The 21,448-nt window shown below is 42.7% G+C and overlaps 2 protein-coding genes across 2 annotated transcripts in view; one reads left to right on the top strand and one right to left on the bottom strand.

The window, feature by feature from the left end:
* Window positions 1-2,309: 2,309 nt before the first annotated feature.
* Window positions 2,310-6,020, bottom strand: LOC115629540 (aminopeptidase N-like). Its single transcript, XM_030526020.1, has 4 exons — window positions 5,397-6,020; window positions 3,901-5,338; window positions 2,739-3,223; window positions 2,310-2,681 (listed from the first exon to the last, which is right to left on the bottom strand). Exons 1-4 carry the CDS (start codon window positions 6,014-6,016, stop codon window positions 2,438-2,440), a joined length of 2,787 nt encoding a protein of 928 aa, XP_030381880.1. The 5' UTR covers window positions 6,017-6,020; the 3' UTR covers window positions 2,310-2,437.
* Window positions 6,021-10,711: 4,691 nt separating this feature from the next.
* Window positions 10,712-21,448, top strand: part of LOC115629482 — a 29,428-nt gene continuing 18,691 nt past the window's right edge. The window contains exons 1-5 of the mRNA XM_030525953.1: window positions 10,712-10,838; window positions 12,643-12,697; window positions 12,785-12,905; window positions 12,996-13,772; window positions 13,854-14,740. Of these exons, the coding sequence (XP_030381813.1) occupies window positions 10,712-10,838; window positions 12,643-12,697; window positions 12,785-12,905; window positions 12,996-13,772; window positions 13,854-14,740 (1,967 nt within the window). The remainder of the gene's footprint in view (window positions 10,839-12,642; window positions 12,698-12,784; window positions 12,906-12,995; window positions 13,773-13,853; window positions 14,741-21,448) is intronic.

The raw sequence follows: 21,448 nt of genomic DNA, 5'->3' as shown, positions 1-21,448 counted from the left end.
CTGTGAGCGAAACTCTTGCCTGCAATATTTTGACATTTCGAAGGGCAAGAGAGCGCAAAAGCGCCAATTTAACGTTGGGCCGAGTTGGAGGGGAGCCGTTGCTTGAGGGTTTGTGAGTGAGTGAGAGTGCGGCGATGTAAGGAACGAAGGCGCGCACGACTTTAGTCAAAATAATAAATATCTAAAATGTGTTTGTATATGTATATATATATATATATATATATATATATATATATATATATATATATATATGTGTGTGTGTGTGTGTGTGTGTGTGTATGTGTCTAACTGGTTGGAAAAAGTAGCTGCTGAGTCAAAGACATGTTGCTACGAACGAAGTCGTCGTTGCGTTGTCGTCGCTACTGTTGTTGATGTTGTTGTTGTTTCTACACACCAACACTGTCTGAGTGTTCTTCTATGTATGTCGGTGTGTGTGTGTGCGTGCAGAATATTGTAGCATACTTATTGCCAGCATTTATTTAATTAAATTTTTTGGCAGCACTTCTGGCACTCGCATTGCCAACAAAGTCCAAAATATTTTGAAGCGACCACTTGACAGTCTCAACTGACACATTGTAGTATTTATACATTTTATATAATAAGTGTGCTGTCCATACAACTTACACACACACAAACTCATTCACACACACACAAGCATACACACACACGCACACACACACACACACACACACACACAAGCATACACACATATGTATGTATGTGTAAGTGAGGGGCACACATTGGCTAACACATGGGAACACGCGCGCGTTTATGTGCCGTCGGCATGGAAATTCAATTTAAGGGCAATTTTCACACACTGAAAAAAAAATCATAAATAAATTGAAATGAATATGGAGATAAATAATTGCAATTATCACACGCGACACATCTGTCGAACCGAACGATGGACTATTTGTTAAATTTGTTGTAACATTATTATTAATCGCGTGCCTCTCGTACCGTTAGGGTTCTGTGTACGCTTCGAAGTGCTCCAAATGCAAAGAACGCACTGAAGTCATGCCTCTGATATTTGTCAAGCATTAACTTGGAACTACGGCGAACGCAAGCCGATGGCAATGTCATCACTGCGAGAGAGTGAGAGTAAATGAGAGAAAGGGAGAGAGAGAGAGAGAGAGAGAGCGCGCAAGTGCGAGCGAGCAACCCCCAATACTTACTGTACCAACCCCCAATGTGAAAGCGCCTATGGGGGTGTGCTACATGATGAAAGCTCTGAAAGTTTTCCCATTTTCCAACGATATCCGCCAGGTGGAGGATGGCTTCAACAACAGGTTGAAGCACTGGCTGAAGGTGCAGGTCAAGCAAGGCGTTAATTATAGATCTACGTAGTTTTTAGGTTAAGTGTCAAGCAGTGCGCATTGCTTAGAGTCTTAGAAAGCAGTGCTCAAAAGCTTTGACTTAAGCAGGAAAGTGTTGAACATATGGACATTGAAGCTACGTTATTGAGATTCTAACCAAATATTATGTAATATAGTAATTCTTCCAATGTCCACGCGGAAGGGTAGGATGAGCACATTACAAAAGAGTAAATTGCCTTTGCTTAGATACTTTGGTATAACGCTAAGGGACTAAAAGGACATCGAAAAAAAGTGAATCAGGCCAATTCCAGTTAACGATTTCTTTTCCGTTTTCCGAAACATATTCAAAACCTATAGCTTATCTTCTACCAATTATCTTCATATTTGCCGATACACATACACATCCTTGTAGAATACGAGTATAAAGTCAGAGTACTGAAATAATATTTTTAAAATTGGGCTATTCAGGCCTATTCCCGTTTCCAATTAAAATATTGAATTATCGAAACACGATCGATTTCTTAAGTTTCAAATTTTTTTTTTTTTGACTGGGAAACCAAACCATTTTTCCATTGGATATTATTTAAAATATTGAATATTTCAAAAATGTGATAATTGTCCAACCCAGGATAGATCTTTAATAAAGATTAAAGATTTGAAAAAAAACTAAGCTTTCATAAGCATCTACTAACTCGCGGTTGTAATAACTTAAAAGTAATCTGGTAATTGTAACACTGGGATAAGTTAATAAACAAATAAATAAAATTGATTTTTTTTTTAAGCAATTACTAAACATATAGCTGTAAAACAGTAGCTGTTTTGAAAACATTTCTCAATTCCATTACATTGTTTTTGATGTTCATAAAGCTTCAGAGTTGTGAATAGAATTTAGTAAGTTTCGGACAAACGGACAAGCAGACAGAATCCGCCACTAGATCGGTGAAAATAACTTGTGCCTACTATAGTTAAAAAGTATAACCCTCAGACACAAACTAAAAATGTACATAGTTTTGTATTTTCTTAAAAAATATGTAGTATGTGTTTTAAAGAAAAGAAAGAGAAGGCAAATTTACATTTTCCAAAAAGGATGAATTGTGCTCCAGCCCTTCAGTGCGACAGATTTAATCTCCCTTGGCCTTCGAATGGGTGCGTATGGCGAGCGTAAGATCTTGCAAGCGATTGTTACGCCAATGAATGTTATCCCTGCCTCGCTCAATCAGCCGACTTATGGCCGTATCTATGACGGGCAAATCATAAAGCTGTTCGAACATTAAGGTGCGGAAAGCCTCCAATTCCGTCTGGGTTGATACTTCCAAAATCAATGGCCTTACAATCTGGACAATCTGGCCAGTTACATTGCCCAAGCTATAAAAGAAATAGTGTTCATTTCGATAGAAACCTCCATCTCGACTGCTTACTCACAATTTTTTGATGTTCTTCATGTTGGCGAACAGATAGCTCTTGGCGAGGAAATAGCCCACAGAATTTCGGACGACCGATTGAAATGTTTGAACCGTAATATGCTTGCTTTTGGCCTCAAAAGCCCAGCGAAGTACCTTCTCCAAGGCCCATGTGTCGCGACTACAGCCGAGCCCGGCCAACATAACACTGCGCTCGTTGCTCACCTTCGACGCGGCGAAGAGACGATGGAGGGTCGTCCATTCGGACTCGCTTCCCATTCGAATGGCTGTACAGAAAACGACGTCCCGCTGATCCTCGGGTATCTTGGTTTTGTTGGCAATAAAGTCGGCAAACTTCTTTGAGGCTCTCTCCAAACATTGCGGCAGATCGAAGTTACATGCGATTTGCATTACAAGACGCATCATTGCCTTGCTGGCATTACTCCCATTCGTATCCTTACCAAAAATCTTGCGGAACTGTGGCTCTATCAATAGACGCACATAGCTCTGTAATAATATTAGACCACCGATAAACTGTCACTGTACAGAGAAATATATTTTCTACACTTTTCCTTAAAACAGCGCTGGTCAGACTGGCAAATAATTTGCACACAAATTTGACGAATTTAAAAATTATTGGAACTCCATACTGATAGAAGAACATTATTGAACACCAACCATTTCTTTCGGATTTATTTTAGAAATCGTAGCCGAACCGATTCTCATTATGTTTTGCCTTCGATCATTATTTGGGGCAAAGAACTCTATACTGATAAAAGAACATTCTCGTACACCAACCATTTCATTCGGATTTACTTCTAAAATCGTAGCCCCACAGATTCTTATAAACAGATTCTCATTCGATCATTATTTGGGGCTGTATTTCAAGCAAAGAACTCTATACTGATAGAAGAACATTTTCGTACACAAACCATTTGTTTCGAAATCGTAGCCGAACAGATTCTTTTAAACAGATTCTCCTTCGATCATTATTTGGGGCTGTATTTCAAGCAGGAGAAAGTACGGAAACAATATGTTGAGACTATTTACTTCCAAGAATCCCGACCTTAAGTCAATTTAAAAATTGTGAGCGTGTTTTAGTTTTATCCGCAAATGATTTGTTTTGCAACGATTTCCCCTTGGAACTCATGTCTTTAAATAGCGATTTGGGATTCTTTTCTTACCTTAAACAAACGATAAGCTGGTGCCTGCTTGAGAGCATTATTAATGCGATTTAGGGAGCGCAGTGCTGCCTCCCAAACCACAAACCTATCCTCACGATGTATGTAGCTCATCAGCGTCAGTGCCAGATTGTAGGACTCAATGCCGGTCCACGCGAGATTTAAGGCATCATCAATAATTTGAGCGCGATTGATTTTATCAATGCTTTCAAATTCATCCGAGAGCAGGGTTTCAGTTATTAGGGCCCAGTTGATGGGGTCGTAGTTGACGCGATAGGGGGCCGATAGGCGGACATTAAATATAACCCAGTTATCGGGTGAGCCCAGGTTCGCTATCTCGAGTGGTGGTGCCACCATTTTGCCCGTCGTTGGACACTTGAGCCAGGCTCGTGGCATCGAGTGTGCAAAGTCGGGCTTACTCTGAACCGTATAGCTGAGCGGCAACCACCAGCAGCGGTCTCGGGACTTTTCCCTCGTGTACGAAGGTATGTCGTTGGGGTTCGGTGGTGTGCGAAAGAAACGAGTTTGGGTCACCGTAGCCGTCTTATTCTCATGATTGCGTATGACCGTTATGAGTGGATAACCTTGATCCTGGGTCCACGAGTTCATCACCGTCTGCACTTTAATGTCGTCTCGCAAGCTCAAGGCCTTTTCCGATATTTGCTGGAATATCTCCCACAGCTCATCCGGATCCAACAGGTCCTCAGCATAGCGCTCTACAAAGGCACGCATGGACTTGAGGAAGACATCAGTTCCAATTAGATGATGCAGCATCCGAAAGAGCATAAATGATTTTGTGCGCGAAAAGGAATCGAACGCCTGCCAGACCCTATGTTCCAGATTCGCATCAATGGACAACGAATAGGTGTGCACATGATCGTCCTCCTCAAACACATTAAAGATATTAGCGAGTAAGAGTTTCTCGTGATGTCGCCAAGTGGGCTCGACTTTGTCGAGACCAAAGCCGGCTATATACATGGCCAGGCCTTTCATGATCCAATTGTCATCCCACTTGCTGATGGACGCCAAATGTCCAACCCACTGTTCCGAGAACCGTTGGGCGATTCTTTCAGCCACGCGCTGCTTCACATTCAACGAATCGATATTCTCTTTATACAGAAAGTTCGTCTCTTGAAAGGAGATTAGACCAAAAGATTCCCCCAAATTAGTTTCAATACCCGACAGTACCAGTTGATCGATCTTGGCAAGTGGATGGGAATGATTGAAGAGCCACTCGTTGTAGTCCAATAGCTCCGAAGATATATTCATGGCATAACTGCTATGATCCTCAGTGCCTGGTCGCAGCCAAGCCGTAAGTTCAGGTGATTTCTTCCGTACAAATTTCTGCTCAACCAAACTGTTGAGGGAGTAGGCCAGAAGGTATGTGGGCATTGGGACGGACTCTTCGAAATAAGTCCACACGAAGTCCTGCAGGAATGTACTATGATTGGACAGGAACTAATCAGGCAATTGTTGAAGCAGAAACGATCATAACTTACTTCTTGACTCGTTTTTTTGGGGGCATGTTGCTGACAGCCTGCAGACTCTTATGATGCGCCAGATTGAGAATAAATGGAGTCTTGAACTGTGGATCGTCCAGACAGGGAAAGGCGTAGTGTGCCGTATTCGGCTTGAAGTGTGTGGTCGTCAGCCACACCGTCTTGTTTTCATTGTCCACATAACTGGTCTTATAATAGCCAATACTCTCTGTTTCCAGTGTTCCTTTGAATTGCAACAGCAGCTTATACTGTTCGCCCAGCCACAGCCGATTGTTAAAGTGTACAATTATCTGCTCGGCCTCGGGTTTCGTCTCGGTGCTATTGATGGTGATCCGAAGACCAGTGTTCTTGCGCCTCAGCCAAAACTTCTTCACATGCAAACCCTTGGCATTTAGGGTCAGATAGCGTTGCTCCACCTGCACGATTAGTTCAATTTCCACTTCCCCATAGAACGAGTCGTTCTGCAATGTGACTATCGTCAGGTTATATCTAATGGGCTTCACATTCTCGGGCAGTTTCTGCGACTTGAGCGTTCTTAAATGCGCATCCTCCATAGCAGACAACAGCTTCGGACCCCACAGTAACGCACAGGACAGCGCTAGCAGCCAAAGATAAGACATATCAAGACATTCAATGGCAGATGAAGTGGCACTGAAGTCCCAACTCCTACCCGCATTGTATAAGAGCTTTAACGTAACTCCAAATCGAAAACTCCCCGAACATTTTCACGCTTAGTCCAAGCGAGACAAAACACTTTGTAGAACAACTGCGAGGGCGGTACTAAAAAATAATAAATAGAAAATAATAAATAAGATCTGTTAAGGTAGGACAATTATTGAATTGAATGGTAACCTTGAAATTTGTTCAATCTGCCTTCTGATGGATGTGACGTGATTCCAACCGAGTTTTTTAAAAATGATTGTTTTTGAATTAAAACTTCTTGTGTGACGGTTTTGAATGCTGGATCGGCAACCTTTTCCGTGACGAAATCAATAGCACGGTAATAGGCGCACATAAATGAACAGCAAGCAGACCAGTTGGCGAAATTTTAATTGTGAATGTAAACAAAAATCAGCTGTGCTTTGAAGATGCGTTCATGAAAATAACGGTACAATCTGAAATGTCTTGGTGTTCTCCTATTGATCATATTTCACAACACGATCCTAATGGCTAAAAAGCTCATAATCGTTAGCAGTTCACTTGGCATCTGCTTATATATGCCTATCTGGTAGATCTTGAATAGCCATTTTTTGGGGTTTTCGGGTTTTCCAGGAAGATTTTTAATGCGAAATAGACCATCGTTGTCTGTGGCTCTTGAAAGCTGGATCGGCAACCATCGGTGACGGCGGGCTTTCTATCTATTTTAAAGCAGGCTTAAAAGCTATTTATAGCGGTGCTTCTATCCATTTTCTAGAGGTTTTTCCATCTATTTTTAATGGGCTTTCTAGACATTTTCTGGCAGATTTTTAGCTTCTACCTTTTGTCTAGCTACTTATAATGGGTTTTCTTGCCATTTTCTAGCGTTTTAGTATTTATAAATTTAGATATTTCAATAAATATAAATGATTTACTTATATTTTCTTTATAGTTTTAGTGGGTTTTCTAGAAATTTTAGATAGATTTAATGGTTTTTCTAGCGGATTTTCTAGCTATACATAGCGGTTCCAAGACATTTTTTAGTGGTTTTTTAGCTCGATAGCCGAAAGCGATAACCATTTTCTAGCTATTCTTGTCAAGCCAAATTTACAATAGCCCACAATTATTATAAATAATTATAAAGGCTCCCTAACTAATCTAAAAAATAAATAACTTTAATTAAATTAAATCAATCCATACAACAACCATTAAGTTTCATTTCCATCGTAAATTTTTTTCAACATAACTTTCTTGTTTTTCTCTTTAATTTTTCAAAATAAGTAAATAAATAAAATAAATATTTACAAATGAAATTCATGCCATTTTTTCATTGTTTCTTTCGAATGGCCACAAGTTTAAAAGGCAACCGCCTTTTAAACTGCTATCGAATCAGCACTAAGTAGCGATTAGTTATCGAAATGCGAGTATCGAGCTTAAGCGGATTCGCCAAAGCTGTTAAGAGTTGAAGAAAGTTATCAAAAATTAAAATTTTAAAAATATCGAAACTAGCAGCAGACGACAACACCAAACAAAATAGCGAGTACAAATCAACGAGTGGGTAGCACAACGACACAAACAGACACACAAACGCACACACGCACACACGCAATCGAACATTTTGTTTTCACAACATTTTCGCAGACGGCGCACAAGACACGCACACACCTACACGCACACGCACATGGTACGCGTCCAGTGGCGCAAAGGACGAGTAGAAAAAGCGCAATAAGTTTTCAACCCCCAACGAAAAACAGCACGGAAAAAAAGAAGAGAAAAAAACGAAGGAAAGGATAGCATGCTACATGGGGCGCCAAAAGCAACGAGCGCGCTCCCTTGCTACTATCGGCGAGTGCAGGAACACGAGAGAGCGCGTAGAAATTCAACGCACGCGCCCCACCGCTCTCCAACGCAGCGACAGCAACGTCGGCAGCGACTTCAGCAGAACAACCACCCGCACACAGACGCCAACACTCCACACACACACACACAAACACGCATGAATGTGGCAGCAACCAACACCCACCCACCCAGTTGGGCGCAAATCGAAAACACAACAAACCGTAAAGCATTCACGCTGCGTCGCAGCAGCGACACACGCGACGTCGACGTCGATGCCGGCGTCAAAGACAACAACAACGACAACAGCGACGTTGACAACGCCAGCAGAGCGGCATGGAGAGCGCATACACTATTGGAATGACAGGATGTGGGCTCTGAGCTCCGTTGTGGGTGACTCAGGAGTAGTCGCTATTCTCGTTCTCGCGTTTACATTCTCTCTTCTCCACTCTTTTCTGTGTACCCCTAGTGGTGGGTAGTGGGCGGTGGGGAGCGCTGAGTGAGCAGTGAGGGAGGGGAGAGTGGGAGAGAGGGCGCAGCAGCAGCAGCTTCACCACTACATAAACAAAAATTCGATTTATGACCATCGTGGACTGGGAACTGAGGAACGACAACGTCGGCATCGTTTCAAGCAGGCTTTCGGCTATACCCGCTGCCCCCCTTCCGGGGGGTAAATGGTGCTGCTAGTGGATATATGGCAGATGTAGATGTTGCGCGATTCGGTTTGGTCGCTATCGCTTCGTGGAGTGGTTTTATTTGCCGCTCGCCGAGTTGGACAGACTTTGACAACGACAACGATAACGACGACGATGACGACGACGACGACCATGGGGACAAGAACGAGAACGGCTGAGAACCGACTCTGACAAGGGGCTCTTTGGCACATGCAGCAAGGTCCATACTAGGCATAATGCACTGTGCAACATACATATTTTTATTACATATTTTTTTTACCTATATAGTGAGTTAAATTTTCTCATCAAATTTCTAGTAATTAATAGTAATAGCTCAAGTGGTTTTTCGGAATTGCATTCGGAATCGCATTATCCATTTCGATTCCACATAATTCTGCCGAATTCGGAAATGGAATATAATTACTAGATGGGCTTTCAGTACGCACTTTATATTCCTAGCTATGCTGGACTATACAAAGAATAATAAAGGATTTGAAGGAATGAATGGAATAAAAGAATTGAAAGAACGAATGGAAATTACGAATGAAGTACATGAAGGGAATTCACGAATGGAATGCATGAATGGAATGCATGAATGGAATGCATGAATGGAATGCATGAATGGAATGCTGAATGGAATGCACGAATGGAATGCATGAATGGAATGCATGAATGGAATGCATGAATGGAATGCATGAAGGGAATGTACGAACGGAATGCATGAATGGAATGCAGCAATGTAATGCATGAAGGGAATGCACGAACGGAATGCAGGAATGTAATGCACGAATGTAATGCATGAAAAAATGCATGAAAAAATGCATGAAAAGAATGCATGAATAGAATGCCTGAATGGAATGTATAATACCAACAAATAAATTGAAATAATGAATGGAGTGCATGAAGATAATGCATGAATCGAATGAAATAAATATCTTACAAAAATAGCCTTATAGATTCATTGCAACAGTTGAAGTGACAAATTCCGCAAACATCACTTCCTTCAAAACCAATAAGAATTGTACACTACAGTAGTATAGTGCGACAAATAACTTCTATGGGAATAAGTTTATAATCAGACTAAAGAGACCATGAAATGGAAATAATAATTCACATTTGTTTCTTTATTTGCTGAAATAAAATCAAATGCTTTGCTGACATATTTTTGCAATTACATGCCCTTAACATTCCCCATTTTGTTGAGTGTAGCGAGCAACCACAGCAGGCACTGGCACAGGCACAGGCACGACTCGATGCTTCTTCTATCATAGAAATGGCAGCGACAGCGCCACTAACATTGTTGTATTTGCTGTTGCTGTTGTTGTTGTCTCTACCATTGTCGCTAGCTTCGTCATCTCAATTCGCGAACACACACACACACACACGCATACATGAACACGTTGTTGGTGTCTCTCGGCGTCAGAAACAGCGACAGGAGGACGACGTCGACAGCGACGTCGCGCTTTTCGTTGGAGCCTTCGCAGAGCGCTTGAGTCGCGCATGATTGTTTGTGTTTGAGTACGTTTGTGTGTGTGTGTGTGTGTGTGTGTGTGTGTGTGTGTGTGTGTGTGTGTGTGTGGTGGAACTTTTTCGCATACACAGAGACAGGCACGGCGGCGTCGTTGGCGACTGTTGACTGCAGCAGCGGCAGCGACAGCGACGAGGACGACGACAGCGACGAGGACATACACATAAATAAAAAGTTTTTCATTCCGTCGCGACCAGCGAGTAACGGCATATGAGCGCTGCGGAGAGCATCGGCCAACACGCAAACGGCGGACAAAAAAATTCCAAACACATACAATATACATATATATATATATATATAGATATATTGATAATTATAGCCATAAGTACATATTCATTCATATATATATATTTATATATATAGAGCGGATACGGGCGACAACAAATGCCAGTTAACAATAATTGCAAAAGTGTCGCGTAGTGGAACGAACAGAAAGTGCAAGAGCTGTGCTTCTTTTTTTTACTGTTATTTTCAAGTGCGAACGAGTGTTGAAGAAAAAACGCAGTGAGCCAATGGAAGAAATATAAAAAATATATAATAAACGTAAGCAAAATATAAAAGGAAAATAATAGAAAAATTGTGATTTAAAAAGGAAGGAAAAAAGGCGAAAGGCGAAAAGTGCAACGGCGAATTTTATTCGAATGGCGCAGGCAGGTGGCAAGGGCATGGATAGCCATGAGAGGGGAGCGGGTGAGGAGGAGGGTGCGGGCCGCGACAGCAGTGGTGAAGGAGCGTCTAGCCCCACGCATATAGCGACGGGCGTGTGGTGTTTGTCACTCACAAACACACACATACACACGCACACTGCGAAAACCTCTCGACTGCTTCGAAAATGGCAATAACAGGAAATAAGCAACAAAAACAAAAATACAGTTTTTTTTTTTAATAATATATATTTGTATTTGTTGTGTAGTGTAAGAAATGTGTCGTAATAATATCACAGTTATGAGTGCATGTGTGTGTGTGTGTTTGAGCAACAACAAACCTATTTTTTGTTGCTGCCTTTTGGGCGTAGCAGCTGCAGATGTTGGCGGCCATGTGTCTTGTTTTTGCTGCTGCCGTTGTTGTTGTGGTGGCTGTGCTTGCAACTATTAAGCAGCCGCCGCCACACAAGTAAACAGCACAGCACAGCAAGATGCCCCAGCAACCTCGCCCCCCCTTTCCACCCATTCCCCTAACACCCCACCACCCCACTCAAAGAAGTAGCTAAAAAAGAAAAAAATAATTGCTAGCTCTAGAGGTGGTGGGCAGTGGTGCGGAGGGGAAGGGGGTGGCGATTGGGAGGCAGAAGGAGCTTGCGACGAGACTGCAGCGAGTAACGCAACGAACGCCCCAAAATGTAGCTGCGTGTATGTTTGTGTACATGTGTACGAGTGCGTGTGTGTGTGAGTGCGTGCACGCAACGGTTTTCCTTTCGTGAGCTTCGCGCTCGCTATTTTTCATTTATTCGTTCGCTCGCTCGCTCGGTGGCTCGCTGGCTGGCTTGCTCGCTGATTGTGGCTCGCGTTTCGGTGTCGGTGCCAAGCGCCGCCAACGCAGACGCCCTGACTCGCACTCGCACTCGTTCTCGTTACTCTTGCCTGCCATGTGTGTGTGTTTGTGAGTCCTGTGTGTCCTGGCCCGTTGCCGTCTGTTGACGTCGTTTTCGAGACTATTTGCCCATTGTCGCTGCCTGGGCGCGGGTGTAGATAAAAATTAATCGTATCGTTCCTCCTGTTTCTTCTTCTCTCACTCTCTGCCCCCTCATCGGAACAGCAACAGCGACAGCAACAACAGATAATAATCATAACAAAAACAACATTACGCCCCACATAGCAGGCAAAAAGTAAAAAAATATTTAGATATAAACATATATAAATAAAGAAAAGAAGCAAGAGAGAAAGAAGAAATTGTACGGTCACACTAGCAGCAATAAAGCAATGCAACAACAACAGCAGCAGCAACAACAACAACAACGGCTAGATCAACACCAACAGCAAAAGCAGCAACAACAACAACAACAACACAAACAACAACAACAAGTGTAGTAGTGCAGTGCTTTGTGCGCGCGTGTGTGTGTAAATAATGAAGAAGAAGCAGAAACAGCAGCAGAGGCAAAGTGCGCCAACAGCAGCAGTAGCAGAGCAGGCTGAGACAGAAGCAGCAGCAGCAGCAGTGGCAGTGGCAGCAGCAGCGGCGGCAGCGACGAAGGCAGCGGCAGCAGCAGTGAGAACGGCTACAACAACATCTGCAACGTTAAACGCTCTGACTGTGAAGCAACAACAGCAACAACAACAGCAGCAGCAACAACAGCAGAACAACAACATTAATAACAAATTTAGCAGGGGCAGCGGCAGCGGCGGCAAGAATAAGAAAGTTTCCAGCCGCAACAGCGGCATTACGAGCGGCAGCAACAACAACATTAACAACAATAACAATAATAACAAATAGCAAAAGTTGAGCGGCGTTCGGCAAAGCGCAGCAAAGTCGCAACAAAAAGCGCGAGCAGCAGCGGCGGCGCTGGCGCTGCCCAAAGCAACAACAACAACACCAACAAACACAATTATAGAGAAAGAATTAGCAACAACTACAGTAACAGCAGCGGCGGCAACAACAACAACACCAACAAGCACGCGTAGGCAAGTGAAGCGGCAAGCTAGAAAACGCTTAACACAAATCAACGACAGTGATAGCGAGAGCGACAGCAGCAGTCACAGTCGCAACAACAACAGCAGCAGCAACAGTCACAGTCAGAGTCGCAGTCGCAGTCACAGTCGTAGCCGCAGCCGCAGTAACAGTCCAAGTCGTAGTTGCAGCAGCAACAGCAGCCGCAGTAGCAGCAACAACAACGGCAGCGTCGCCGCCCCAAACACGCCGCCGCCGCCTTCACACACACAGCCCATGCACAATAACAGCAGCAGCAGCAGCATCAATATTAATAATAAGAATAATAATAATAATAATAATAATAACAAAAACAATAACGGCAGCGGTAACAGCAATACGAACATGTCCAAAACGACCAGCGCCGATTTCAGTGCATTTGATTTTAATGACAGCTCCGATAATTCAGATACACCTCTAGTGCCGCGTGCGCCCTTTTTGAGTCGCGCGGCTGCCGCGGCCGCCGCAGCAGCAGCAGCGGCGCTCAGTGCCAGCAGCAGCAATAGCAGCAGCTGCAACAATACCACCACCAGCAGCAGCAATCAGCAGCAACAGCAGCAGAGCTTGCTCGCCAGCAGCAACAATAATGCAAATAACAATACCGCTGGCAATAACAATAATAACAACAACAACAACAACAATAATAATAATAACACCAACAACTGCAGTAACTCGCTATCGAATAACAGCGTGCATAGCAGCAGCAATCACAACAATTCCAGCTCTAGCTCGCATTCCAATTCGAACAGCAGCAGCGGCAGCAACAGTCATGCCGATAATTCGGCAGCGGCTGCGGCGGCCGCAGCAGCAGCAGCTGCCACAACAGCCGCTGTGGCCGCAGCAGTTAATGCGCTGCACAATGGCAAGGTTGCAGGCACACAACAACATCAACAGCAGCATCAACAGCAGCAGCATCAGCAACTACAACAACAGTCGTCGCTATACAACAGCAGCAAACAGCAGCAACAGCAGCAGCAGCAGTTGCGGCGTGATGATGATGAGGATATGGAAGATGATGAGGATGAGTACGATGACGATGAAGATGACGACGAAGATGATGCGAATGATGCAGTTAATGACTTGCCACAGACACATATTGCTGATGCGCCCGCAGATCTCGCAGCGCGACACATAAAACAGGAGCATCAGCAACAGCAACAACAACAACAGCAGCATCAACACCTTCAGCAGCACCTACAACAGCAACAACATCAGCAGCAGCAGCAACAACAACAACACGAGCCGGCTACCGACTACGATGACGAGGGAGCGGATGAAGATGACGACGATGATGACGAAGATGATGAAGATGATGCGGGCAGCAGTCATTTGGACAGCCATACGGCCCTCACAGCCGCACATCTCAACTCGGCCGCAGCAGCGGAGTCTGGTGGCCTGCATATGAGTGCTGTGGCAGCAGCGGCCGCCGCTGCAGCTGCTGCGGCCGCAGCAGCCGCTGCCGCTGCCAAGATGAATGCAGCCAATGCCAGTGCCCAGATGGAGCACAACAGCGTTACGGGCTGTGGCACATCGAACAGCATGCTGGACGGCGCCCTTAGCATGGTGAGCGGTTCTGGTGGTGGCATTAGCACTGGGGGCGGCGGCGGTGGTGGTGTTGGTGGCAGCAGCTTGGCCGCTGCCAGCAGCCTCATCGGTGGCAACAGCAACACCAGCTTCTCCACCAACAACAACAGCAATCATGCACTAAGCTCAACGCTAGGCGGCGGCGCCTCCTGTGGTGAGCAACCGGTGCGCGGTTCCATAACACAGCAGCACCATGCGAGCGGTAGCAGCAGTGGTGGCGGCGGCGGCGGAGCCAGAGGTAGTGATGGTGGCGGTGGTGGCAGTAATGCCGCCAGTGAACGTCGCAAATACCGTCATCAAAACTACAGCAAGAACATCTACATAGGCACCAGGAATGCAGAAAAGTGGGAACAGATGCGAACGCGATTGCAGTTCAAGAACGACGTCGAGTTTGTGGCCTACCTCTTGAATCTGGCCGATAACGATACGGATCGCCTGAACAAGTGAGTATAACAGTAACATTAACGTTATATAGTATTACACTTAAAAGAGCAAATCCGAACGATCGTTCGGATCTCTAAAGCACCAAGTCTGGTGGAGTATTGAGCTATAATCTGGCGATTCCAGTATCATACCGTTTTCAGAAATGGATATTTCGTATAAAAGAGTTGCCAAGTTTTATTTATTCTCCAAACAATCTCCATCAATGGAGACTTAATCCCCAGAAGATTAAACACAATATTGAACTAGTTCTTAATACATCGAAATTCTCGAAAACAACTGCAATACATAGTTTTTTTATATAAACAATTGGACTTTGGACTCAAACATCAAAGTCTATATGATTTGTGGCCGAAAGTGTCAATACTTGCACTCTTTCCTTTGTGCTCCCTCTAGTGTGAGGGATTATTTGCGCCTGGGTTTTTGACCGTTGACCTCCAGTTAACGTGTTGCTCCTTAACTTGCTCGACCACTACGGCCCACACAGTCCCTTCTAGGTCCGTTTGCCCCTTAGGCTGCTGGACCACTACGTCCCACACCATCGCCTCTAGCCCCAACGGCCAACCGATTGGCGTGCCAGTCCTGATGCTCCCGAATCTGCCTGCGCACCTGCCGCACCAGCATCAAGAAGACGTCCGGCTTTAGCACGGCTTTCAGTTTTCTCAACAGCCGTGTTGGTCGCACGCAAACCATTATTGCGTTCGCATAATGGGTCACGGCCAACGGATATTCCTGGCGATCGTATGCCGCACTCCCCAAATGAACCTGCCTCACGAAAAGACGCTCCAGTGTTTCACGGTGCCTTTCAGCGTTTCTGGCCTCCGCCAACGCCTGCTGGCGGGTTCGACGCATCTCGGCGATGCGTCGCTCCTGCATGGTCCGCCTAAGATCGAGCTCGCTCCGACGACGACTATCGTGGTATAAGCAATAGCAAATAAACACAGCACTGGCGGCACCGGCGCAAGTTAGGATGGCCTGGTTCACCCCCTGGGGAATGCTGGGAATACTGTTCATCGAGGAAATAGTTAGTCTGGGTAAAACCATTTTAAAAAAGGCCGAAAATTGTTCACACATGCCGAAAGACATTTTTTTCTTTGTTTAAATATTGCTAGTTATAAAATGACAATCAAATTTTTTGACGATTTTGAAATAGGGTTAAAATTAATGTTTTAAAATTGAAAAAACGGAAGATTTTTTCACAATGTGTCTTTCTCGAAATCTAAAAATGTACTGAACAAAAAATATATTCAACTGACTTAGCTTTGAATCGAATTACAAAGGCTACTTTGGAAATTCAAAATCCTTGAAATCCGAGAAACATGGCAAGGTATAAAAAACAAGCAACAGGTCCAAAAAAGAAAAGAAAACATAATTTGGTGCCGTTAACTAAATTTCTATGAATCTCAACCTAAAATGTCTCCGCTCTATGTGCTTTTTTTTTAGAGATAGCTCCAAATATTTATCGGCAGTCTAACAAATTCTACCAATCGCTTTCTTTCGTATAATCCATTCTTTGTGCCTTACCTATGCAATGAATTCGGATGATTAGTCGTAATTTGTACACCTTTCTGTTAAGGATAAAGCTTTCAGCCCATATTAGAGACAAACTCATGATCAGGAGGTGATGCGATATCTCCTATCTTTCTTCTCAAATCATTTTTTCTAACCTAAGCTTCAAATCTTTTTGAAAACTTAACTTATACGTTTTCAAAAGCTATTTACTACAGCAAACGAAATTTGCGAAATTTGCCACAGATCAGCATCAGAACCTAATGTTAATGAAGGATCGCCAAATTGTGCCTTTCTTGGCATCCATTCTGGTCTAAATTGGTAATCATTAGTTAATTTTTTTTTATTTATTTTTATTTCAAATCCAAATCTTCAATTAAATTCAAATAGCTTAGCGATGAGAGCTTTGCAAAGATCGGTTCAGACTCTATATATAGTATACCTCTTGCAACAGCATATAGTAAACAACTTTATAAGACTGAATGACAGATTCTTAACAAAATTTCTTAAAAGCCAGCGTACCTTTACTGCCCAGAGGGTTTATCGTTGTTTCTTTTTCTTAATTTCTTCCAAGGCTAACTTTACAATGAAATATTTTTAATCGTAATTCACACAGAAACAAGTCCACCCACACCGCTCACCAACTCAGTTCTCTTCTTTTTTTTAAACACACTGCCTTATTGAACGAATTATTGGGAGAGGACTGCCGATTATTAATTAATCTTAAAGCTGTCCACCTCTAAACGGTTCAAAAATATTGTAAAATCTTCCAGCCAGCGGGACAAAATTAAATACAATAATAAGATATAAAAGTACAATTTCATTAAAGCTAGGATATATAGTGGCTCACAGCTGTGACTTTGAATTATTGTATTTCTTTTGATTTTTTTTATATTTTTAAACATAAAATAGTTTAAGATAAATAATAAATGAAGCACTTATGCTTAAGTTTAAACATTAATCTAAGAGTTTACGTTTAATTTTTGTTGATATCTCTTTTCATTTACAAGCTATACCTTTTTCAAATGTTTACTATAAGCTGTGAGCCATAGCTTTAAAATTAAAGAACTCGTAACAAACTGACGTATCGACTGACTCTGTAGTCAAAGCTGGTAACTTTTGACAAATGATATGCCTGTTAGCTTAAGAAATCAAAGCCTTATAGTAGCTTCAAAACTGAGAGACTAGTGCACTAAACAGCATCTCGGATTTATCTTGTTAGCTGATCGTTAGGTGATATAAATCTACATAACTCTATATTTACTCGTGTATACAAAATATTGTCTGCCACGCTGTCTTAAGCAGGCCATCCGCAGTCGAATTTGTGGCCCGAATTTGTTCGGTTCGACGAAATGTTCGACGTTAGTTGCGATTGAAGAATAGAAACATGATTGTCAATGGATAGCATCCGCGAACATCATTTCCGAAGAATATGTGAAGCAATGAGCAAAGAAATTTCGCTCCAATACATTGAATGGGGAAAAAAGACTGAAGATTACATAAAGTAAACATTTCCGTCATATTAACTTTCGCACATTTTTTTTTTTAAATTATGCTCGCGAGCAATGTTCGCCTCCATAGCGAGCAAATGTAAGTATTTGTGCTGCCGAACAAGTTCAGACATGTTCGCGTAGGGATGGCCTGCTTAACCCTAACAGCTCCACTAACGTCGAACATTTCGTCGAGCACAACAGATTCAGGCAAATTGGCTCATTTTAATATATTATTTTAATATATTTTAAAATATTTAATTGCCAAACGATTTTAGCAAATGATGTTCGCAAGCAATGTTCGTTACGTTAGTCAGAAAAGGCATTTCTATCTGCTGACGACTCTGTCCGCACTGGGCTGTGAGACATTTCCCCACCGGAGCGGAGGCGTTTATTAGATACTATTGTAATTTGATCAGACTTCTCCTTAAGCTTTCCTAATTTATAAGGTTTATTTTATATAAGCTTTATAGTTTTCCATCGCGACAGTTCATTTTTTGTTGACATACATACATATGTAATAAATACATAAATTTGTGCTGTGCCGACCAACTTTAGGCAACAAATTCGCGTGTGGATGGCCTGCTTTATGCGCAATACAAATATCAGTCCCTTACTTTAGGCTTAATGCTCTATAATATCGATCCCCATTATCGGTGAATTGTTGGCTTCGATCGCAAGAAGTCGCACGCGCTCACAAAAACGAGACAACGACGTCATTGCCATCCAGTGCTGCCAGGAGGCGCATGAGAAGGCAACAAAAGCCACAAAGGCAGTAGCAGCAGCAGCACTGATATGGCAACGCTTGCTGCTGCTGCTCCTGGGACAGGGAGAGAGAGAGAGAGTGGCCAGAGCGCCGAATGTGGGCGTAAGCATTGGCATGTCAAACAGAAAGCAAATACTAGTACATCGAGGGGGAGGAGGTGCTGTGGTGGAGCAACATTTTGGGCAACACTCTCAATGGGCCGTTGCGGGTGCAGATGCGTTGAAAAAGGGGTGGCTGAGTGGTGCGATGAACTAGTGCTGTACGCGCAAGTGGTTGGCGGAATGTGGTAGTGAGTGGTGGGGGCTTGGTTGCTTCCCTGCCAGGGCTACAGGGCCGGGGATGGGGCTGCTAGGGCTGAAGGCGACGCCGCGGCACAAAAGCCGCGCCGTGTGCAGCCAACAGCGAGCCATGTAAAAGCGATTCATGCCCGAGTGCATTCAGCAACGCGCCACACACACACAAACATACATACAAACATGCACATGTGCTTACAAACAAACATCCATAGAGTTGCCAGCAGCATGCCACACACACACACACACACACACACAAACAGGCACACTTTGTGCGCTGTTTTTGTCGTTGATGCCGTCGTCGTCGTCGTCGTCGTCATTGCCGTCGTTGCTGTTGCCGTTGTCGTTGCCACAAAGGCACAACGGCACTCATGCGGTTGCATGCAACGGCGCTTTTATGTTCCTGCTATTTTGGACCCATGCAGCTTGAGTGAGTGCATGTCTGTATGTGTGTGTGTGTGTGTGTGTTTGTGTGTGCAACTGTCGGTCGTTCGGTTATTTCGCACACACGCGCCGCCATTGCCACCATGTCAGCGGAAGCGGAAAAAGCAACACACACACACGCACTTATGCAGGCACACACACTAACACAAACACAGTCAGGCATAAAATGTTGGCAACATAGCCGCTGTTGTTGTTGCTTCTTCTTCTTCTGCTTCTTCTTTGTTGTTGCTGCATTTGCATGCCCACGACTTTGCCAATCGCATCTGAATATGCATGTGTGCATGATTGTGTATCTGTGTGTGTGCGTGTGTTTGTGAGCTCGCATTTCAATGCTTTCAAATAGGCAGCATGCACAACAACAACAACAACAACAACAATGCAAACAACAAAAACATCTGCATGTGCATCCATGATTTTTCTACTTTGACTTCGTCGTCAACAGAATTCCCTCCCCCCGTCCAGCCCACACAACCCTATTACACAACCAACAACAACAATCATGTTGTCTTCACTACTAGCTGCCGTTTCTTCCTTTTCTTCTGCTTCTTCTTCTTCTTGCTGCCAGCTGTACCTTTGCGTGTGTGCCTTTGAGTGCTGCCCAGTGCTATGAAAGGAACTAAACCGTAATGTGGAAAGTTAATTTCATTGCCTTTCACTAGAGATGGACGTCAGAATGTGTGGAATCTGGAAGAACATTTCAAAAAAAAAGAAATAAAGAGAACTCCTAAGCTGATTTCTTTCGAGTAATACCTCTACATAACTCTTTATAGATTCATTTTGTATCACTTAATAAGAAACAATTAGTCTCTATTTATTCATTCAGGGTCAACTAGAGTTTCCAAATACCTTTTATTTCTTAATAGAAATATCGATAAACATTGAAGAAATGATGCCACTTAGCTGAGCAAATATATACATTTATTTATAAAGTGTTGAGCGCTTTGTTCAGTCATCTAATAAGTGCAGTAAGCAACAGTGTTGCCCCATCACTCGTTAAAAGCTATTTTATTATCGATACAAGACCTACAGAGCACTGCACACTGTTGCTTCAATTACTGCCGATAACCAGCTGCCGTCATTGCCAAAAATGTATAAATAGGGCGCCCGAGATCATTTCACTTGTCCAAGTCGTACGGTCCACATCTCCTATTTTATTTCTTTTTAGTTAAATTTATTTTTGAATTATTTTTCTTAAATTATTTTGATTTTTGAATAAAGAACTTTTTTTTGCCTTGGGTTATAGTATATGTAATTGCTCCAATGGCCTTTAATATAGTATTTTATTTTCGTTTGAAGTATTAAATTCTTCCAATATTTATTATTTATGTTTTTTAAATTTCAATTTCCTTTCGAAGTGCTAAAGCAACAATGGGCTTTGTAATAGAGCTCTCAGCAACATTGGTTCAACTTTATTTTTTTTTTTCTTTATCAACTTTCGATTTTCTTCAAATACCAGTTACGTCAATGGGTCTGCTTTAAAATTTTTCTATTATAATTAATGTTTTCTTCGACATCTTTTCCTTGAATATATATACCTATTCATATCTCAGATGAATGGATATTGTTCTAAAAGTTAAGCTAGCATTAGGAAATTTTTCGTACTTTTTTTTCGCAAATAAAGCAACAATCGGTATTGATAAAAGATTCTTCAAGTCTTTTGGGCTTTTGATCGGACGAAATTTATAACATAAACTTATTTCAAAAACTTTAATTCAAGCCACAAGAAACCACAATCTTTGGCGTTTCGCGTTCTCCCCGCAATTAGTTACCAGTATTTTATCTTCATTGAAACCTTACGAGAAACCTTCTCGACACCCTATTTTGTGTGGCAACAATCTAGCTAAGAGTGTAGTTCTTCCTATGAACAGGCTGTTATCTAAGAGATTTGATAAGAAACCAATTGTACTTGTATGTATGTAGCGAACAATTGGAAAGACGACATCATTCTGCAGACATTTATCGAGTCTGCGAATCGGTTCCTGTAAGAAGATTGTAAGAAGCAAAACAGTATATCTGGAGGAAACACACTTTCCATTATAGTCTCTAGGTTTTTTATGAAAGTCTAGAATTTGTTACTCTTTGTACGACTGTATTTCCTATAATTTAACGACAATACTGCCTTTAAGTGGAATAGCTGACAGATGAAACCTGAATAACTTGAAAGAATAGCAATTACTTTATATTGGTTTTATAAGAAAGCCTTGAAAT

Source organism: Scaptodrosophila lebanonensis, unplaced genomic scaffold, assembly GCF_003285725.1.
Source record: "Scaptodrosophila lebanonensis strain 11010-0011.00,11010-0021.00 unplaced genomic scaffold, SlebRS2 tig00000155-arrow-arrow-pilon, whole genome shotgun sequence".
Taxonomy (NCBI): domain Eukaryota; kingdom Metazoa; phylum Arthropoda; class Insecta; order Diptera; family Drosophilidae; genus Scaptodrosophila; species Scaptodrosophila lebanonensis.
This window is presented reverse-complemented; position numbering and strand designations above follow the sequence as displayed.

What these genes read in the sequence shown, in the direction of transcription:
- LOC115629540 (XM_030526020.1), bottom strand. Translation starts at nt 6,016, where the DNA reads ATGTCTTATCTTTGGCTGCTAGCGCTGTCCTGTGCGTTACTGTGGGGT. An exon ending in CCAAAAAAACGAGTCAAGAA is followed by an intron (nt 5,339 to 5,396) that starts GTAAGTTATGAT and finishes GTCCAATCATAG; the next exon opens with TACATTCCTGCAGGACTTCG. An exon ending in CAGCTTATCGTTTGTTTAAG is followed by an intron (nt 3,224 to 3,900) that starts GTAAGAAAAGAA and finishes ATATTATTACAG; the next exon opens with AGCTATGTGCGTCTATTGAT.